This window comes from Trachypithecus francoisi, unplaced genomic scaffold, assembly GCF_009764315.1.
Source record: "Trachypithecus francoisi isolate TF-2019V2 unplaced genomic scaffold, Tfra_2.0 Contig01585, whole genome shotgun sequence".
NCBI classification, from domain to species: Eukaryota; Metazoa; Chordata; class Mammalia; order Primates; family Cercopithecidae; genus Trachypithecus; species Trachypithecus francoisi.
Genome location: NW_022681444.1, coordinates 5,886,086 through 5,904,650, shown reverse-complemented (window position 1 = coordinate 5,904,650; position 18,565 = coordinate 5,886,086). Strand labels below are relative to the sequence as shown.

Here is an 18,565-nt window from a genome sequence, read left to right as displayed (position 1 = left end):
TGGGTGAAAGCCAAGCAGAGACAGGAATCCAGGGGTGGAGAAGATGGCACGGGCATGGGGGAAGAGAGAGACATCGACACAGATAAAGAGAGAGAGAACAGAAGACAATGTGAGCGTGGGACCGGCCCTCCCTCGCCACCCGGGGTCAGCACCTCCCAGGTGCTGCCAAGCATCCCCTGGGCTCCGTGGGTACGGCCAGAGGTACAAGGGACCAAGTCCCTGCTCCGTACAATACCCCTATTGAGTTCAGATCCTCTTCCCAGGGATGCTCCCCTGCTCCTCGGCCTCACTGAGGCTGCCTGCTCTCTCCCAGTGCCATCTTTGTCCACAGCCTTGGGTTCTTCTAAGGAGCTGACCCAGGCCAGGACAAGGCCAGGACCTCATCCACCCATCCTGTTCAATTCTACGTTTCCCAGTGTCCTGGAATTTGCTTCATCCTGACTCCAAACCTCAGCACCATTTCCTATCTCTAGGGTTGCCGCGTCCAGTTGCCCAGGCCATGCACTGCACAACTCCAAGGGGCTCCATTCTCATAAATCATGGTGCAGAGGTGGCCTCCTGGAGTTGCAGCATAGCAGCCTGACCTCCACTCTCCAGCTCCCTGCTCTGGTCGTGACCCTCCCTTTCTCTTCAAGGGGCATTCCTTGTCTCTCTTCCACAGGGGGTTGGTGGAATCAAAAGACAGAAAGAGAAGAGGAAAGACAGAAAGAGTGGAGGTGGTGATAGAGAGGGGCCAGGACAGCAGTGGGGAGAGGAAAGGAAGGGAGGCTGGAGGGTGGAATCGAGGAGCACTGGACTTGGAGTCCAGAGCCGTGGCTTCAAGTAACAGCTCTGCCACCTCCTGACTATTGTGACTTTGGGCAAGCCACTTGATCTCCTGGAGCTTCAGTGTTCGTGCTGTGAAATGAGCACTGTCCTCCCTGCCCTGCCTCCCTGTGTGGTTCTGTGAGGCTTGGGTGGTGGCGCAGATGGGAGAAGGGCTCTATCCCTGGAAGGCCAAATGTGGATGGAAGGGAGGGAGAGGCCCTGCGTAAGGGTCCTGCGTGAGGGTGAAGTGAGGATGGGGAGGATGAAGGACAGCAGGGAGCCAGGGCACCTGCTAGTCCTGGGTCCTCTGCACCCCTCTGGCCACCCAGGCCCACCGAGCAGTGCCTGAGAAGACCCTGCACTTCACCTGTCTCCAAGGCTAAGGTTTCCCCAGACCCCTCCCTGGAGCTCCCAAAGATGACACCTCTGAGGACAGGGAGGGGGCGCAGGGTCCCCTCAAGCCCTATTCTCTGAGCTGAGGGAGCTCTTGGTGGGCTCTTGGGGTAAACAGCCAGCCATCATCCCCGTCTCACCCATGTCCAATCCCTGGGTCCCCAGACCTGGGGCCAGGGGTGGGTGAGGCCCCCTCTGAGACACATTCTCTCCTGGTCAGTGGCGGCCTGCCTCCCCACCCCGCTGAGGTCTGTACATGCTACCGAGGAGGCGGGGGGGGGGGACATGGGGAGGGAGCGCCTGGCAGCAGTGCAGGGCGGGGCAGAGGCAGTGGGGGCTGGCCCGGGCCTCCGGGTTACCTTCTTGGTGCACTGTCTAACGGTGCTGATTAGCTCCGAGATAACCATGTCCACACACTTGAGACACGGTTCTCGGATCTTCTTCACCTGCTTTTTCACAATGGTCTCAAAGGCCATGTCTGGGGTAAACAGCCCCGTTCTGAACGCCCGGAGCGGGAGAAGGGCACAGTGTCACAGGCCAGTGCCAGCCAGGAGGGCCAGGCCAAGGCCCCTCCCCAAGCCCATGAACTCTGCCCGAAGGGCCCTTCCACTACCCCTCTCTGGGCCTCAGTGTCCCCAGCTGTAAAATGGGAGGGAGGGGTTCTAATGAAGGGGTTTTTTTTTTTTTTTTTTTTGAGACAGAGCCTCACTCTGTTGCCCAGACTGGAGTACAGTGGCGCGATCTGGGCTCACTGCAACCTCTGCCTCCTGGGTTCACGCCATTCTCCTGCCTCAGCCTCCTGAGTAGCTGGGACTACAGGCGCCCGCCACCATGCCCGGCTCATTTTTTTGTATTTTTAGTAGAGGCAGGGTTTCACCATGTTAGCCAGGATGGTCTCAATCTACTGACCTCATGATCTGCCTGCCTTGGCCTCCCAAAGTGCTGGGATTACAGGCGTGAGCCACTGCGCCGGGCCCTAATGAAAGGTTTTCAATTGAGGCTCTTTGGGGCAAGACGAGGTGGTTGAGAGGACTGAGTATCTGATATATAAGTCCTGCTTCCTCATAAGGGTCTGTGCATACAGAAGCTTCTATGGCCAGAAATGGCTTGAAAATTGCCAAACTGGGTTCTCCATAAGAGCCTTTCCAGGAATAGAGTGTTTTGTTTTAAGACTAGGAAAGAGATCTTTTTTTCTGTGAATTGGCCAGTGCAGTTATCAGGAAGTAAATTCCATGCCAAATCTTGGAAATGAACCTGCATGAGAGCAGGGGACACTGGGTCTTGTTCACTGCCTGGCAGAGGGTAGGTGCTTTAAATTTTCCTGCCCAATGGATTTGTTGGATGAACACAGCATAGATCTGGGCCCCTGAAGGGGATCTAAGCTTTTGAGGAACAGATTCCACCTCCCAATCCTGTTTCCTGCTCCACAGGTTGCCTAGAACGAGGGCAGTGGGGTGGAATGGGACTGACTCTGGGCTAATGTGAATACAGGAGGGTCTGGAGGGTTGCAAAGTCCCTGGCCGTCATAAAAGGACACAGCTTCATACTTAGATGCCCCACCCCAGGCCCTACCTAGTGGTTTGGGCATCTTTGCCCACTCACCCGGGTGGCACTAGGGGAGCTATCTCACCCTGGGGATGGGCCCATCCCCAGAGGGTGTTTCCCCGGCCACCTGCGCCCTGGGCTGTGCCCAGTTGGCCCAGCAAGTTGCAGTAGGCGGGGTGGCCCGGGTCCACCTCCCCAAGCTGGAACCTGTCATGCAGGGAGCCAAAAAGCTGGGGTCGAGTGGACTGGGGAACAGAGCTCTCAGTCCTTCCTGAGGGAGGCCCACTTCATCACTCCCTGCGCCTCTGTCCCAGACCCCCTGCTTCTGGAGTTCAGCCCCCCTCCCAGGCCCCAATACGTGCCTAATGCCATGGATATTCTTGATAGCATAACTGATCTCCCTTCGAAGTTCCTTCTCGTCAAACTCCATCTGTGTAGAAAAGCAGAGAAAAGGCTGGTCAGGGCCTGTCCTCCTACCTGGGAGGTCAAGACAGGGCCCATACCACATCCAGGGCTGGGCATCAGGGCCTCTGGGGTTGGGGTCAGCAAAAGCACACACAGAGAGACTCCTGAGTGAGGGTGAGGGGGTCCTGAGCCATCCTGTCCCCAGGGCTGCCTGACCTACCTTGACCAGCTCAAAGGGGAAGCGCTCGTGGAAGATTCGGTTAATGCGGGCTCCCCCTGACAGTTCATAGGTGTCGATCTGATCTCCTGAGCCCTCAATGCGTTTCTCAAAATCTACGGCGAACTGCTGGACCATCCTGGGGGGAGAGTGGTGTGGCCTGAGCAGGCAGGAGCAGCCCAGCAAAGGGAACCCTGGGAGAGCCCCATGCTGAGAGGCTGGGGGCGGGGATTCAGCGATAGGAGCAGGAGCTGGGGGAGCCTCACTGCAGCAGGGCCTTGGTCTTGCGAGCCGGGTCATCAGGGCGGAAGTTCTTGTACTCCTCCACCTCCTTCTCAATGGACAGCAGCTGGCTCTGCAGCTTGTTCCGCAGCCCCGGCAGCGTGTCCCGGATGTGGTTCGTCAGTTGCTGGGGGTAAGGGTGAGGAAAGGGTTAAGGACAGATGGTCACAGAGCCAGGAAGGGACTTGGATGTCAGGGGACTGTGTGAACGTGGTGAGGTGGAGAGCTAAGGAGGGCAGCCCTGCCACTGCTGCCCGGACCACTGGCATGAAAGCTGGTTCATAGAAGGAGCTTGCAGAGATATATTAGTTGAATTAATGGGTGCATAATTTTCAATAAAGCCAGAAATCTGGATTTGTATTTGGAATTTCCTGATTTTTGGCCAATTTAATATTTTTATTTTTTTATTTTATTTTTATTTTTTTGAGACGGAGTCTCGCTCTGTCGCCCAGGCTGGAATGCAGTGGCGCAATCTCGGCTCACTGCAAGCTCAGCTTCCCTGGTTCACGTCATTCTCCTGTCTCAGCCTCTGGAGTAGCTGGGACTACAGGCACCCGCCACCACGCCCAACTAATTTCTTTTTGCATTTTTAGTAGAGACAGGGTTTCACCGTGTTAGCCAGGATGGTCTCGATCTCCTGACCTCATGATCCGCCCGCCTCGGCCTCCCAAAGTGCTGGGATTACAGGCTTGAGCCACTGCGCCCAGCCAATATTTTTATTTTTATTTCTTTTTCTTTTTTTTTTTTTTTTTTTGAGACGGAGTTTCACTCGTCACCCAGGCTGGAGTGCAATAGTGTGATCTTGGCTTACTGCAACTTCAACCTCTGCCTCCCAGGTTCAAGCAATTCTCCTGCCTCAGCCTCCTGAGTAGCTGGGACTGCAGGCACTCGCCACCATGCTTGGCTAATTTTTTGTATTTTTAGTAGAGACAGGTTTTCGCCATGTTGGCCAGGCTGGTCTCGAACTTTTGGCCTCAAGTGATCCACCTGCTTCAGCCTCCCAAAGTGATGGGATTACAGGCGTGAACCACCATACCGTTCCAATTTAATATTTTTAGACGTGTGTCTGAGGCAGGGGTGGCCAGAGGGCTGCCCCTTGGACCCTCTGGGTTTAAAGCCTCCTTTGAGGTCATTCTCAAGTTCTAGCACTCCTCGCTAAGGGCCCCCACACAGTATCTCCCTGAACCTTTACAACAATCCTATGAAACAGGTCTGATCACCATTGTCTCCATTTTACAGATGCAGAAATAGAGGCTTAGAGACCAGGCACGATTACGGCTCATGCCTGTAATCCCAGCACTTTGGGAGGCCAAGGCGGGCAGATCACCTGAGGTCAGGAATATGAGACCAGCCTGGCTAACATGGTGAAACCCTGTCTCTACTAAAAATACAAAAATTAGCCGGGCGTGGTGGTGTGTGCCTGTAATCTCAGCTACTTGGGAGGCCGAGGCAGGAGAATGGCTTGAATCCAGGAGGCGGAGGTTGCAGTGAGCCGAGATCACACCATTGCACTCCAGCCTGGGCAACAATCTCAAAATAAATAAATAAAGAAAAAAGAAATAGAGGCTCAGAGAGCCAGAGAGAGTGTCTCAGAGGGGGAATGACAAAGCTGGGAGTGGAACCCAGGTCTTGCCTACACAGACAGACAGACACACACACACACACACACACACACACACACACGCCTCAGTTCTGGATGCCCCATTCCAGATGGAGAAAAGTCCTGAGAAAGCCCCTGGGATTCCCTGTCAAGGTCTTCAGCCAAGTATACTTGAATCCTGGCCCCCAAACCCAAGCTCTTCCCCATGACACCCTCCACATAGGTCTTGGCCTTCTCCATGTTGGGGACTTCCAGGGCTTCCCTGGCAGGTCTCAGACAGGGGAATGTCAGCGAAGCTTTGCTGCTACCTGGCTGTGGGGCTGTGGGAAAGTTGCTTTGATTTTCTGAGCCTCAGTTTGTCTATCTGAGGCTAACCTCTGCTGGTCACTCTCAGAACACACTTAAATTATCCTGTTTTCATGCTTGTTTCCCCAGGCCCATCCTGGCTTGGTCACCTACCTGATTGAGGACCTTCTGCAGGTAGGGCGTGCCCATACGGTCAGCCAAGTGGCGATAAGATGGATGGGAGAGGAAGAACTTTCGTTCAGCAGCCAAGGCGGCAGTAATGTCCTTCTTGCCATCAATGTCCTTCTGGCTCCGGTTCACCACCCCAATGTAGCCTGTGAACAGTATCAAGGTCAGGGCAACCAGCCTCAAGGGGAGGAGAGGGGTGGGGAAGGGCTGGGGAGTAGTTGAGGGGCATGGCCTGCTTACCTCTGCGCAGGGGGAGCAGCTTGTTCTCCAGCACGTCACGGGCATCTGTGCCCTCGTCCATCAGGTCCAGCTTGGTGATGACCCCGATGGTGCGCTGGCCTGGGTGCACCAGCGGGAGGGCTGTCTACAGCTGCACCCACTCTCACACATGATTCCATGCACTCCCACTCCTGCCCCCCTGCCTCCGCGGTCCCCTTCCCGCTCACTGCCTCCTCTCTTTCCCCCTTATTCATTTTCCACAGAGTAGCCAAAATGATTTTTATTTATTCTTCTTTTTTTTTTTATTTGTTAGAGATGGGATTTCACTTTGTTGCCAGGCTGGTTTCCAACTCCTGGCTTCAAGCGATCCTCCCAAGTTGGCCTCCCAAAGTGCTGGGATTACAGGTGTGAGCCACTGCACCTGGCCTTTTTTTCTTTTTTGAGACAGGGTCTCACTCTTGCCCATGCTGGACTGCAGTGGTGCGATTAGGGCTCATTGCAGCCTCAATCTCCTAGGCTCAAGTGATTCTCCAGCCTCAGCCTCATGAGTAGCTGGGGCCACAATCGTGCACCACGGTGCCCGCCTAATTTTTAATTTTTTTGTAGAAATGGGGTCTCAATATGTTGCTCAGCCTTGTCTCCATCTCCTGGGCTCAAGCGATCCCCCCGCCTTGGCCTCCCAAAGTGCTGGGATTACAGGCATGGGCCACTACGCCTGACCCCAAAATTATTTTTAAAGGTACAAATCTGATCCTACCACTATTCTTAGACCGTTCAGAGGCTCCCCTTTACACTAAGAATAGACAGCCTGCAAGCCTGGGACTTTGTGCATTGGTCACCGGGTGGGAACCTACCCTGGGGGTCCACCTCCTTGGCGACCTTGAGGGCGTCAGAATTGGCCAGGTCAGAGTTGGCAGGGGACACGGCCAGGATGAGGCAGTTCTCCTTGGTGACAAACTGCATAAGCATGTCCCGGATCTGGAACTCGATGTCGGGAGGTTGGTCCCCCACCGGGACCTTGGTCATTCCGGGCAGGTCCACCAGGGTCAGGTTCAGCACTGGACAGAGCGGCGAGAGGGCGGGCTCAAGGCGAGGGGCGTGGCCGCGGGCGAGATTAAGGAATAGGGCGGGGCTTAGAGGAGCTGCTTGGGAGCAGGGTGGCAGGTGGGCGGGACTAGGAAATCTCAGGGCGAAAGTGGCTGCATGTTGGAGGCGTGGCCGGAAGTGAGCGGAATCCACGGCTGGGTGGAGCTTGGAATAGGATGATGCAGAGGCAGGGTCGGTCTAGGGGCGGAGTCTGCAGGAGGAGAGAGGCACGCAGAGGGGCGTGGCCAAGAAAATGATTCTTAGAGGTTGGGGCGGGGCCAGGGTCCTCACCATGCGGCGAGTAGACGCGGAGGTTGATAGGCACCGGTGAGATGCCCTTGTTGGTACCGGTGACCCGGTCGGTCTCGGCCTCGATCTCAAGGCGCACCTCCTCGAAGTCGGTGAATTTCTTTCCCTTGCAGTGCAGGAACTCGGCATATTCTGCCCCAGAAGCGGGCAGGGGAAGGGCAGTAGGCATCAAGTTCTGGAACCCCACCTGGGGGTTTTCATCTCCCACCGGTAATAGGACTCCCTAGACACACCCAAGCAGAACCACCACCCACGTCTCCGTTATGTATTTTGATCCCCGCTATCCCTAAGGCGGACGAGGCCCACAGTCACACAGCAACCAAGTTTCGTGGCCAGGCTGGCCCTCAGCTTGGGGACGGGGGAGAGGCTGGAGTGGGCAGGCCTGGCTGCTGGTGAAGGAGGGCACGTACCTGTGGTTGCATTGACCAGCTGCAAGACCAGGGGACGTCGGGTGACAATGCCAGATCCTCGAGGCAGGAAGTCCCTGCAATGATTTAGAGGTCAAAGGAGGGTCAAGATATGAGGGTGCGCCTTCTGTCCCAGGGGTACCTGTCCTGCCCCTGGGAGAGCCAAAGCTCCCTCCAAAGTGCTGGCCCCACCACTCCTTAGCCCAAGGGCTTCAGGTAACTAAGGGGATATGGCAGTCCAGAAAGGTGGCAAATACTTTTCCTTAAGTCGTCTGGGTCACAGAATTTATGCATCTGAGCTGCCAAGAGACTGGATCAACTCCTGGATACTTCCTGTGTTGGTTTTGAACCAACAGGAAGTCCCTGCCCCAACCCAGCCACTGCCATTCAGCCCCAGAGAAACTGAGGCATGGGGTTTCCCACATGCCTATGCGTCCAATGCCCACAGAGTTGGTCCCAGGAAACAGAGCTGTAACTTCTCCCCTCCCTTCCGCTGTGGGGCAGGGCAGCATCTCACTTCCCCTTCTCCAGGCCCCATATGGCTAGCATTGGAGAAGAGTGGGGAAGGAGGAAGCAAGGAAAAGGACTCATGGGCTGGGTGCAGTGGCTCATGCCTGTAATTCCAGCACTTTGGGAGGCTGAGGCGGGCGGATCATCTGAGGTCAGGTGTTCGAGACCAGCCTGGCCAACATGGTGAAACCCTGTCTCTACTAAAAGTACAAAAAAAATTAGCCGGCAGGGTGTTAGGCGCCTGTAATCCCAGCTACCTGGGAGGCTGAGGCAGGAGAATTGTTTGAACCCAGGAGGTGGAGGTTATGGTGAGCCAAGATCACGCCATTGTACTCCAGCCTAGGCGACAAGAGCAAAATTCCATCTCAAAAAAACAAAAAACAAAAAACTCATGCTTCTTGGTGCCTACTGCATGCCAGGCGCTGAGTGGGGCTCCATACGGTAGCCCCATGAGGCAGGTGCTGTTATTACCCCCATTTTGCAGATGAGGGAGCTGCAGCTTAGAGACATTCAGGTTGCACAGCCAGTATCTAGCAGAGCAGACCCTGGTCTCAGATCTATTTACTCTGCAGTGAGACTCCCCTGCCCTTCAGCCCCCTGTGAACCCAGCCGCCTTTGAAGGACTGGACCGAGGGGTCCCAAAGTCATCCACTGTCCCCAGACCTGACAGTCTATAGCTCAGACATCTGCTCATGCCAATGTCAACCTCAGCTGTTCTTTTGGCTGACTCTTGTGGGTGCCAGTTCTCTGTCCAGTCAGCTCTTTTCATCTACCTCCCTCTGCACCGCCCTCCAGGGTGGTGCAAGCATGAGAGTGAAGGCCTCTCTAGGAACCAGGATGTCAGAATTGCCAGTCATGGGATCCCCAGGGCCCAAGAAAGCGGGGAGCAGGCCGAAGCCCAAGGGACCATTGAGACCCAGCCAGTGCCTTATTCATGGAGAGGCCCAGGGAGGGAAAAAGACACACTCGAGCTCTACAGAGCCAGAGGCGGAATCCAGGTCTCTTGCCCTCAGCCCAGAGCCTGACCCAGACTCACAAGTCTTCTTGCACCCCAGGGTCAGGAGCAAAGGGTGTTAGGTACAACAGACTAGACCCAGAGCTCCTAGGTTCAAAGCCCCTCCCTGAAGCCTCTCCACTGCCTCGTGTCTGGGGAAGCCGAGGCTGCTGGAGAGGAGTCAGGAACTACACTGGAGAAGGAGAAGGATGGTAAACCCTATGTATATTCATCATTTCTACACACCAGGCAAATGCTTTTCATTCTTGCCAGACAGTGAGCTTTAGGCAGGCAGAGCAGCCTCTTTCTGTCTGCCACTGTATCCCAGTGCCCAGGACAGGGCTTAGCACACAAAGGGCACTCAATAAGTTCTGATTGAATCCCCAAGTCCTCGAATCTGTGCTCTGATATAGAGATTATCATTTTACAGAGGAAGCAGCCGAGGCTCAGAGAGGTGAAGTGACTCACCCGAGGTCACACAGCCAAGCGGGGATTCAAAGCCGAGTGTCTGTTGGCCCCTCAGCCTGGGAACTTCCTCATTCAATGGTGCTGCCTCAAACCCAGGAAGCCAGACTTGGCTTTTTATGTAATTCAATTAAATTCAGTCTGTGCCGGGCCCTGTGCCGGGCTCTGAGGATGGGAGATGATGAGTCAGACAGTTCCCACCCTGAGGAACTCACAGTGTGGTGGGAGAGACAGACAAATAAACAGATAATGCAATGCAGTGTGGTATGTGCTAGAACAGAGGTGTGCCAGGCAGCACAGAGGGAGGGGGTTTACTGGGGGGTAGGAGGACTTCCGGTCTCAATCTCTTCCATCCTTTACTCAAAGACTCCTTTGGGGGCGTGACTTCCAGTTTTGGGAGTCCCCCAGGGCTGTGGAGATAGAACAGCTGTTCTCATAGAAGCTGGGGTGGGTGTGGGGGCTGGGGGTCCACCCTCTTCTCCACCACCTCCTCACCAGCAACACCATGGTAACAGTAGTTGCCATGGAAACCACGGGAGGGGCTGGAAAGGATGGGACTCCCCATAGAGAGTCCCCCACGCAGAGACATGGACTTTCCCTGGAGTTCTTCCCCGAGAGGCCTCTCCTTGAGCAGATGGGCCCACCCAGCCCTGGTGAGCCTGAGGGGTGGAGGTCTCCAAGGTGCCACATAGGGGGTGTGGGGAGCCCAGGACCCAGCTGGCGAGAATGCTGTGTGGTCAGGGTCTGGACCAGCTGCCCACTGCCTCCTAAGGGCTGCTTCAAGGACAAGTAGCTTCTGGGAAGCAGAGACTAGAGGCAGGGCCTCCTTAGGCATGCTGGGCTAGAATCTCAAGAGGGCTTCACGGGGAGGCAGAATCTGGATTTTAAACAGATCCTCAGGTGGTTTCCACACTCCCTGTCAAGTTTAAGGACCACCTGCCCCGTGCTGAGGAGCCAGGGCCAGGCTGGCTCCTACATCAGATCCTACATTGGCCTTTCCCTGGCCTGGTGCCTGATGCCCGGGAGGTCTGCTTCCCAGTCTCACGCCTAGACCCACAGTGGGGAGGACCAGCAGGTCCCCAGGTCCGGACAATGAGCTCCTCACTCACTTCCGGGTTCCTGCCTGGCACAGGCCCTGCACGTAGTAGGTGCCCAGGCAACACGGGAAGGAAAGTGCATGACTCAGCAGCTCCCTAGCTCTTCCCTTTCACCTGGACGCACTGTCCCACTTTAGCGCTCTGTCTAAGGGCCCCCTGGGTAGCCCTCCTTCCCCTGAGTGAGGATCCAGACCAGATCCAGCCTTCAGCTCCTGGTTAGGCTGAGGGAGGACAGAACAGGTGCCCAGAGAAAAGTGTCAGGCCCACCAGCCTTGGAGGCTGCGTGCTGTGCCCGGCGTGGGAGGGGCGGCTGCTGGCATGCCAGTTCTCCCCACTCATTTGGAGCAGATGGTGGGTTCCCAGGGAGGCTGTGCCTGGCCATCTGCAGAGGTACCTTCAAACGTGAAGCATGGGGGGACAAAATAAACACCTCTCAGGACCCCCACATGCCACACTCCCTATCTGAACTGGTGCTGTCACCCTGAGAGGGGTCTGGAGAAACTGAAGCCAAGGGCTGACGTGACCCCTACCCCTACCCCTACTCTAGGACCCGAGACATGGGGCCAGAGCTCCGGGATCCTAGTTCCCAGGCCCTGCTGAATGCAAATGATGCCAGGAAGTAACGCGCTTAACTGGGCATGCACCCACTGCCAGTCATTCTTCTATGCCTACTCCTTCTTGGGCTCTGATGTCAGATGGATCCTGCATTAAATGTCCAAGCTGTCATATAGGAGCTGTGTGATTGTGGACAAATGACCATACCTCTCTGAGCCTCAGTTTCCACATCAGTAAAATGGGTTGCTGTGAGGCTTATACAAACTGATGATTGAACCAATGGCAGCTACTGTGCTTATAAATAATGATAGCTTGCTGGGCATGCTGAGAGCACAGGCTAGACTCCCACAGCCTCGTCACCAGAAGAGGCAGCAGGGAGAGAGCTGGAGGTGGGTTTCCTGGAGGATGGCAGCGAGCGTGAGGGTGACAGCAGGACATTTTCAGCCAGACCTTGACCCTGGAGGTGGAAGGCAAGGGGGGTGGGCAGGGTTGCCCTCTGAAGCCGGGAGCTGGGTGCCGGCAAGGGAGTGGGTGGGCCAAGAAATACAGTTGGGAGGAGGTGAGACTGCCCCCAGGCAACAAGTCCCTCTCTGTTCCAGCTGCTCTGGGGGACCCTAGGCAGCCCCACGTCACAGCTCATGAATTTCAAGCTGAGGTTTGAACACTGCAGGGCAGTTCTGGCCTTGGCTTTCCTTGATATTCTGATGGCCCCACGAGCAGGGACTAGGCTAGACTTGTTTGTCACAACATCCCAGCACCCAGCACTGGATCTGGCATGCAGCAGACTCTCAGGACACCCGCATTGACCAAAAGAGTGAATGGAAGATGAGCTCTACCATCGACTTCATTGTGTAGAGGTAGAAACTGAGGTACAAAAGGGAAGAGTCTTGCCCAAGATCATGGTACAAGTTGGTGACAAGGTAGGGCTGGTACCCAGGGCTCCTGACTCCGGGTAGGTGCTCTCTCCACAGCAATCTTTCTTCCTATTAAGCAGAGCCTACTACCTTCCCTTATTCCTTATCCTCCCATCCTTCCTACTTTCTTTCCCACCCTCCCTCCCTTCCATCCATCCAAGTGTTGATGACTTTATATTTTCAAAATGGAAATCGATCTCTTTTGCCTCTAATTTTAAAAATCATATGTTCTCCATTTTAAAAGATTCAGAAAATGACCAGGCGCGGTGGTTCATTCCTGTAATCCCAACACTTTGGGAGGCCGAGGCAGATGGATCGCTTGAGGTCAGGAGTTTGAGACCAGCCTGGCCAACATGGTGAAACCCCATCTCTACTAAAAATACAAAAATTAGCAGGGTGTGGTGGCACGCGCCTGTAGTTCCAGCTACTTGGGAGACTGAGGCAGGAGAATCGCTTGAACCCGGGAAGCGGAGGTTGCAGTGAGCCGAGATCCTGCCACTGTACTCTAGCCCGGGTGACAGAGTAAGACTCTGTCTCAAAAAAAAAAAAAAAAAAAAAAAAAAAAGATTTAGAAAATACATGAAATATTTAAAAAATAAAAACCAATCATCCTCCCTACACCTGATGAGCGCCACTGTAAACATTTTATCATTAATAATCATCATGCCTAAACACTGATGAATTGCTGACTGTCAGCCAGGGACTCTGCCAGGGACTTGAAAATCTACATCAGCACAAGATTTCTTTTTAGGGTGACGGAAATATCCTAAAATTAGATAGTGATGATGCTTGCACAACTCTGTAAATATACTAAAAATCATTGAATTGTGCCTTTAAAATGGGTGAATTGTATGGCATGTAAATTATGCCTCAATAAAGCTGTTTAAGAAAATCTACGGCCGGGCGCGGTGGCTCAAGCCTGTAATCCCAGCACTTTGGGAGGCCGAGGCGGGCGGATCACGAGGTCAGGAGATCGAGACCATCCTGGCTAACACTGTGAAACCCCGTCTCTACCAAAAAATACAAAAAACTAGCCGGGCAAGGTGGCGGGCGCCTGTAGTCCCAGCTACTCGGAGGCTGAGGCAGGAGAATGGCGGTAAACCCGGGAGGCGGAGCTTGCAGTGAGCTGAGATCCGGCCACTGCACTCCAGCCCGGGCGACAGAGCGAGACTCCGTCTCAAAAAAAAAAAAAAGAAAAAAAAAAAGAAAATCTACATCCTTTGGATTGATTCTTGCATAGCTGTGTGAAATCAGAGTGATAAGTTTCTCCATGTTACAGGGAAGAAACTGAGACTCCGAAAGGTGAAATCACATGCCTTTCAGGCGCCCACATGCACACTGGGTTTTCAGCCCCTTTGATAGTTTCTCTATTCACCTAACATATCATAGATATTTCCAAAGTTATTCAGCATGCAGCTACATCTGGATCCTCTCCCCTTCCTTCTTTCCTTCCTTCCCTCCTTCCCTCCTTCCTCCTTCCTTCCTTCCTTCCTTCCTTCCTTCCGTCTGGGTCTTGCCCAGTTGCCCAGGATGGAGTGCAGTGGTACGATCATAGCTCACTGCAGCCTCAAATACCTGAGCTCAAGCGGTCTTCCCACCTAAATCTCCCAAGTAGCTGGGACTACATGTGTGCACCACCATGCCGGGCTATGGACCCTTCTTTCTTTTTTTTTTTTTTTTTTTTTTTTGAGACGGAGTCTTGCTCTGTCGCCCAGGCTGGAGTGCAGTGGCCGGATCTCAGCTCACTGCAAGCTCTACCTCCCGGGTTCACGCCATTCTCCTGACTTAGCCTCCCTAGTAGCTGGGACTACAGGCGCCCGCCACCTCGCCCGGCTAGTTTTTTGTATTTTTTTAGTAGAGATGGGGTTTCACTGTGTTAGCCAGGATGGTCTCGATCTCCTGACCTCGTGATCCGCCCGTCTCGGCCTCCCAAAGTGCTAGGATTACAGGCTTGAGCCACCGTGCCCGGCCAGGATCTTTTTTTTTTTTTTTTTTTTTTGAGGCGGAGTCTCGCTCTGTCGCCCGGACTGGAGTGCAGTGGCCGGATCTCAGCTCACTGCAAGCTCTACCTCCCGGGTTCACGCCATTCTCCTGCCTTAGCCTCCCTAGTAGCTGGGACTACAGGCGCCCGCCACCTCGCCCGGCTAGTTTTTTGTATTTTTTTTAGTAGAGATGGGGTTTCACTGTGTTAGCCAGGATGGTCTCGATCTCCTGACCTCGTGATCCGCCCGTCTCGGCCTCCCAAAGTGCTAGGATTACAGGCTTGAGCCACCCTGCCCGGCCAGGATCTTTTTTTTTTTTTTTTTTTTTTTTGAGGCGGAGTCTCGCTCTGTCGCCCGGACTGGAGTGCAGTGGCCGGATCTCAGCTCACTGCAAGCTCCGCCTCCCGGGTCTAGGCCATTCTCCTGCCTCAGCCTCCCGAGTAGCTGGGACTACAGGCGCCCGCCACCTCGCCCGGCTAGTTTTTTTTGTATTTTTAGTGGAGACGGGGTTTCACCGTGTTAGCCAGGATGGTCTCGATCTCCTGACCTCGTGATCCGCCCGTCTCGGCCTCCCAAAGTGCTGGGATTACAGGCTTGAGCCACCGCGCCCAGCCAAGGATCCTTATTTCTTATCACCAGCATCTTGATGAGAAGGAACCCCAGCTCGGCCACTAAATTATTTCCCTGTTCTGAACCTCAGTTTGCCCATCAGTGAAATAGGACACAGGCCAGCAGCTCCCTCCTGGGTCTGTTAAGGGAATGCTCTGACATCTGGCAGTAGAAGGACCTAACGGGGGTGCCCATTGGTGGGTCCTGGTTCCTGAGCACGTGCCACATGCTGGGTGCTTTATGTGCTATAGCACTGCATTCCTTCGAAATGGGGACCCAGGTTGGAGGTGAGGGTGCATTCACCTGCTGAGATTTTTCTCCTCGCCCTGGCTAGTGGCCTCCTTCCCCTGAGCTAAGAGAGGCACACGAGACAGAGTGATTAAAGAATAACACAGTCATGACTAGATACATTGTTAATATTAACCATGGTTGCAGCTGCCCTCTGCCAGGAGCTCTGAGCCCAAGGCAAACAGGCTTCTTTCATCCTCTACAGCTTCCCATCTGGGAGAAAACAAAGCCCTACCCTACACAGGGAGGACCAGGTCATGGCGGGAGAGGGTGTTCAGGGAAGGCATCCCAGAGGAGGTGTTGGGTGATGTGAGACTTGCAGGAAAGACCCAGTGAAAGAGGAAGACAAGGGCAGGATGAAGAGCTTTCCAGGGGCTAGGCATGGTGGGTGGAACCTGGAACCTGTAATCCCAATACTTTGGGAGGCTGAGGTGGGAGGATTGCTTGAGGTCAGGAGTTTGAGACCTGGCTTGAGGCCAGAAGTTTGAGACCAGCCTGGGTAACGTAGCAAGACCCTGTCTCTACAGAAAAAAGAAAAAAGAAAAAAAAAAAGAAAGAAAAAAGACGCTTCGGCCGGGCGCGGTGGCTCAAGCCTGTAATCCCAGCACTTTGGGAGGCCGAGATGGGCGGATCACGAGGTCAGGAGATCGAGACCATCCTGGCTAACACGGTGAAACTCCGTCTCTACTAAAAAATACAAAAAACCAGCCGGGCGAGGTGGCAGGCGCCTGTAGTCCCAGCTACTCGGGAGGCTGAGGCAGGAGAATGGTGTGAACCCGGAAGGCAGAGCTTGCAGTGAGCTGAGATCCGGCCACTGCACTCCAGCCTAGGTGACAGAGCGAGACTCCCTCTCAAAAAAAAAAAAAAGAAAAAAGATGCTTCTAGGTGAGAGAACAGCATATGGAACAGCACCCCAGGAGAGTGAGAGAGTGGGCACAGCTCTGCTTTCCCCACGAACTGTAATATTTTCAGGTAGACCAGGAGGGAGCGGCTGAAAGGAAGCAGGACTGGGTAATCAACCCTCAGGGGCTTGGTTTTGAGGGTTCAGTTTTGAGGGCTGGGAGTCCAAAGATGGCTTCAAGCTAGGAAGATAGATTTGGGAGGCTGGAGAGAGTTCCATGCTGTTGGGCGGGGAATGGGTTAGGGGGGCAAGGGAGGAAGTTACTCTGCTGCTGAGACAAAGGAGCTGGAGTTTGAGGTAGACAGGAGTGAGCTGGGCAGAATCCACAGGGCATGGGGGCCGAGTCATATGGGGAGGATGGGGGAGCCAGCAGGCAGTCGATCTTAGGGCCTCTGGCCAGGGCAATGGGAAGATGCCATTTAGGAGAATATTTTGAACACCTTCCAAGCTCAATATTACTTTTTTTTCCCCCTATTGCTTATAGTAATTCTAAGTTGCCAGGCCTGACTTCTCCAAACAATTCTTGTTTCTTAGCCAGATTTCATTCCAGGGAATGGGTGAGAGTGCCAGAGAGTCGCCCAGGAAGAGGAGGAGAGGAGGAGACTCTCCAGTGTGTAGGTGTGTGCACACATGGGTGGGACTGGGGTGGGGAATAGGGAGACAGAAACATGGAAAGGTATGGACTGGAGGCAGGAGAACCCATGCCTGTTCCTGGCCTGCCTCTGATTCAATTGCTGTGTGACATTAGGCAGATTCCCTACCCTCTCTGTGTCATTTTTGCCATCTAAAAACCTGGCGGCTCATACCTGTAATCCCAGCACTTTGGAAGGCCAAGGTGGGCAGATCACCTGAGGTCAGAAGTTCAGGACCAGCCTGGCCAATATGGTGAAACCCCATCTCTAATAAAAACACAAAAATTAGCCGGGCATCATGGCGGGTGCCCGTTAGTCCCAGCTATTTGCGAGGCTGAGGTAGGAGAATCGCTTGAACTCAGGAGGCGGAGGTTACAGTGAGCTGAGATTGTGCCGCTGCACTCCAACCTGGGTGACTGAGCAAGACCCTGTTTCTAATAATAATAATAATAATGCTAAATAAATACAAATAAAATAAAAACCTGGTTGGAAGGCCGAAGTGGGAGGATCACTTGAGTCCAGGAGTTTGAGGCCACCCTGGGCAATATAGTGAGACCCCATCTCTACAAAAAATAAAATAAAATACTTAGCCGGGTGTGGTGGCGCATGCCTGTCATCCCAGCTTCTCAGAAGGCTGAGGTGGGAGGATGGCTTGAGCTCAGGAGGCGGAGGTTGCAGTGAGCCAAGATCATCCGGCTGTACTCCAGCCTGGGTGACACAGTGAGATCTTTTCTCAAACAAAACAAAACAAAATAGACAAAACAAAACAAAACAAAAACTTTGAATGATAGAAGACATCAGTACTGTCCTTAGGGGTCCCTCTCTGGACCTCCCCTGGCCTCACCCTCCCCGTGGGGCAAAGAGTTCCCCAGGGGCCAGGGGAGGTGCCCAGCTGGAGCCTGTGCTCCCCTCGTAGGCTACGCTAAGGTGCCCCAGAATTCCCTCTCAAGCAGTTCCAAGCCCACCGCCCAGGCCCACGTGGGGACCAGCTCAGGCCCAAGGTAGGTCCTTTTTGGAGCTGGGATATGAGGGCTGGGGTATTCACAAGTGAACCCTGGAGGGATAAAGAGGGAAATGATGGGGCAGCCCGGGGAGAGGGGACACCTGTGTCCCCACGCCTCCACATCCACCACGGAACCCCAAGGAGTCTGAAATTCTGAATTCAAACCCAGCTGGCCAGGTTGTGATGAAGGTGCATTTGTTATGGTAGGAGGGCAGAATGTATTGCATTTAGCAATTCCTCAGCTTGATTTATAACTGGAATACATAGACATATGGCACGTGGGCGTCCGTTTCTCCATGCCTGACAGTACTGTGTCCATGACCCGCTTCCTCCACTCCTGCCCTGCCCACCCTCTCCGCTCTCCTATCTGCACCCCCTTCCTTGAGTCTGACCCTCTGACCCAGCCAGGGCCTGGGAAACTCGATTCTCCTGGCGCCGAGATCAGATACTGTCTGCCAGGGTCACCTTTCACTCCAGCTCCTCTGGGCCACGGTGGGCGTGGGTTTGGAGAGGATGTCCTCTGGCTGTGGATGGGTACATTTCCATGCATCCAGCCTCAGGGGTGTGCTCCACATGTGGCCCACAGGCAGTGTGTGCTTAGCATGTGGCAGGTGCGTGCTCTGAGCATGCAGAGGCCGGAGCAGAGTATGGCAGCTCTCCAGGTGGGTTGGGGACTGTCAAAGGGCCCCTAACAGGCCCCTCAAGCCCCGCCTCCCCAACCCTCCTAGTCTCACCTCTGGCCTCTGCTCCTCACTCAGCCACACTGTCCTTCATCCTTCATCCGGGTTCTTTTCCCCCTAGGCCTTTGCTCAGAATGGTCCCTGCACCTGCACCAGTCCACGCCTTGGCTTGACCACGTCCTAGTCTTGCT

The 18,565-nt window shown here is 54.3% G+C and overlaps 1 protein-coding gene across 19 annotated transcripts in view; it reads right to left on the bottom strand.

Moving 5' to 3' along the window:
• DNM1 (dynamin 1) overlaps window positions 1–18,565 on the bottom strand; it is a 54,225-nt gene that overhangs the window by 30,140 nt on the left and 5,520 nt on the right. For 14 of the 19 annotated variants that reach the window (XR_004432753.1, XR_004432757.1, XR_004432752.1 and 11 more), the window contains exons 2-10: window positions 7,748–7,821; window positions 7,320–7,469; window positions 6,797–7,000; window positions 5,964–6,062; window positions 5,709–5,869; window positions 3,634–3,776; window positions 3,371–3,506; window positions 3,108–3,175; window positions 1,560–1,698 (exon numbers count right to left, since the gene is read on the bottom strand). Coding sequence is in view for 13 of the 19 variants with exons in the window: in XM_033192320.1 (XP_033048211.1) it covers window positions 1,560–1,698; window positions 3,108–3,175; window positions 3,371–3,506; window positions 3,634–3,776; window positions 5,709–5,869; window positions 5,964–6,062; window positions 6,797–7,000; window positions 7,320–7,469; window positions 7,748–7,821 (1,174 nt within the window). In the remaining 6 variants the exon portion in view is untranslated. The remainder of the gene's footprint in view (window positions 1–1,559; window positions 1,699–3,107; window positions 3,176–3,370; window positions 3,507–3,633; window positions 3,777–5,708; window positions 5,870–5,963; window positions 6,063–6,796; window positions 7,001–7,319; window positions 7,470–7,747; window positions 7,822–18,565) is intronic. The other 5 variants (XM_033192280.1, XM_033192330.1, XM_033192343.1 and 2 more) reach the window with 1 other exon arrangement.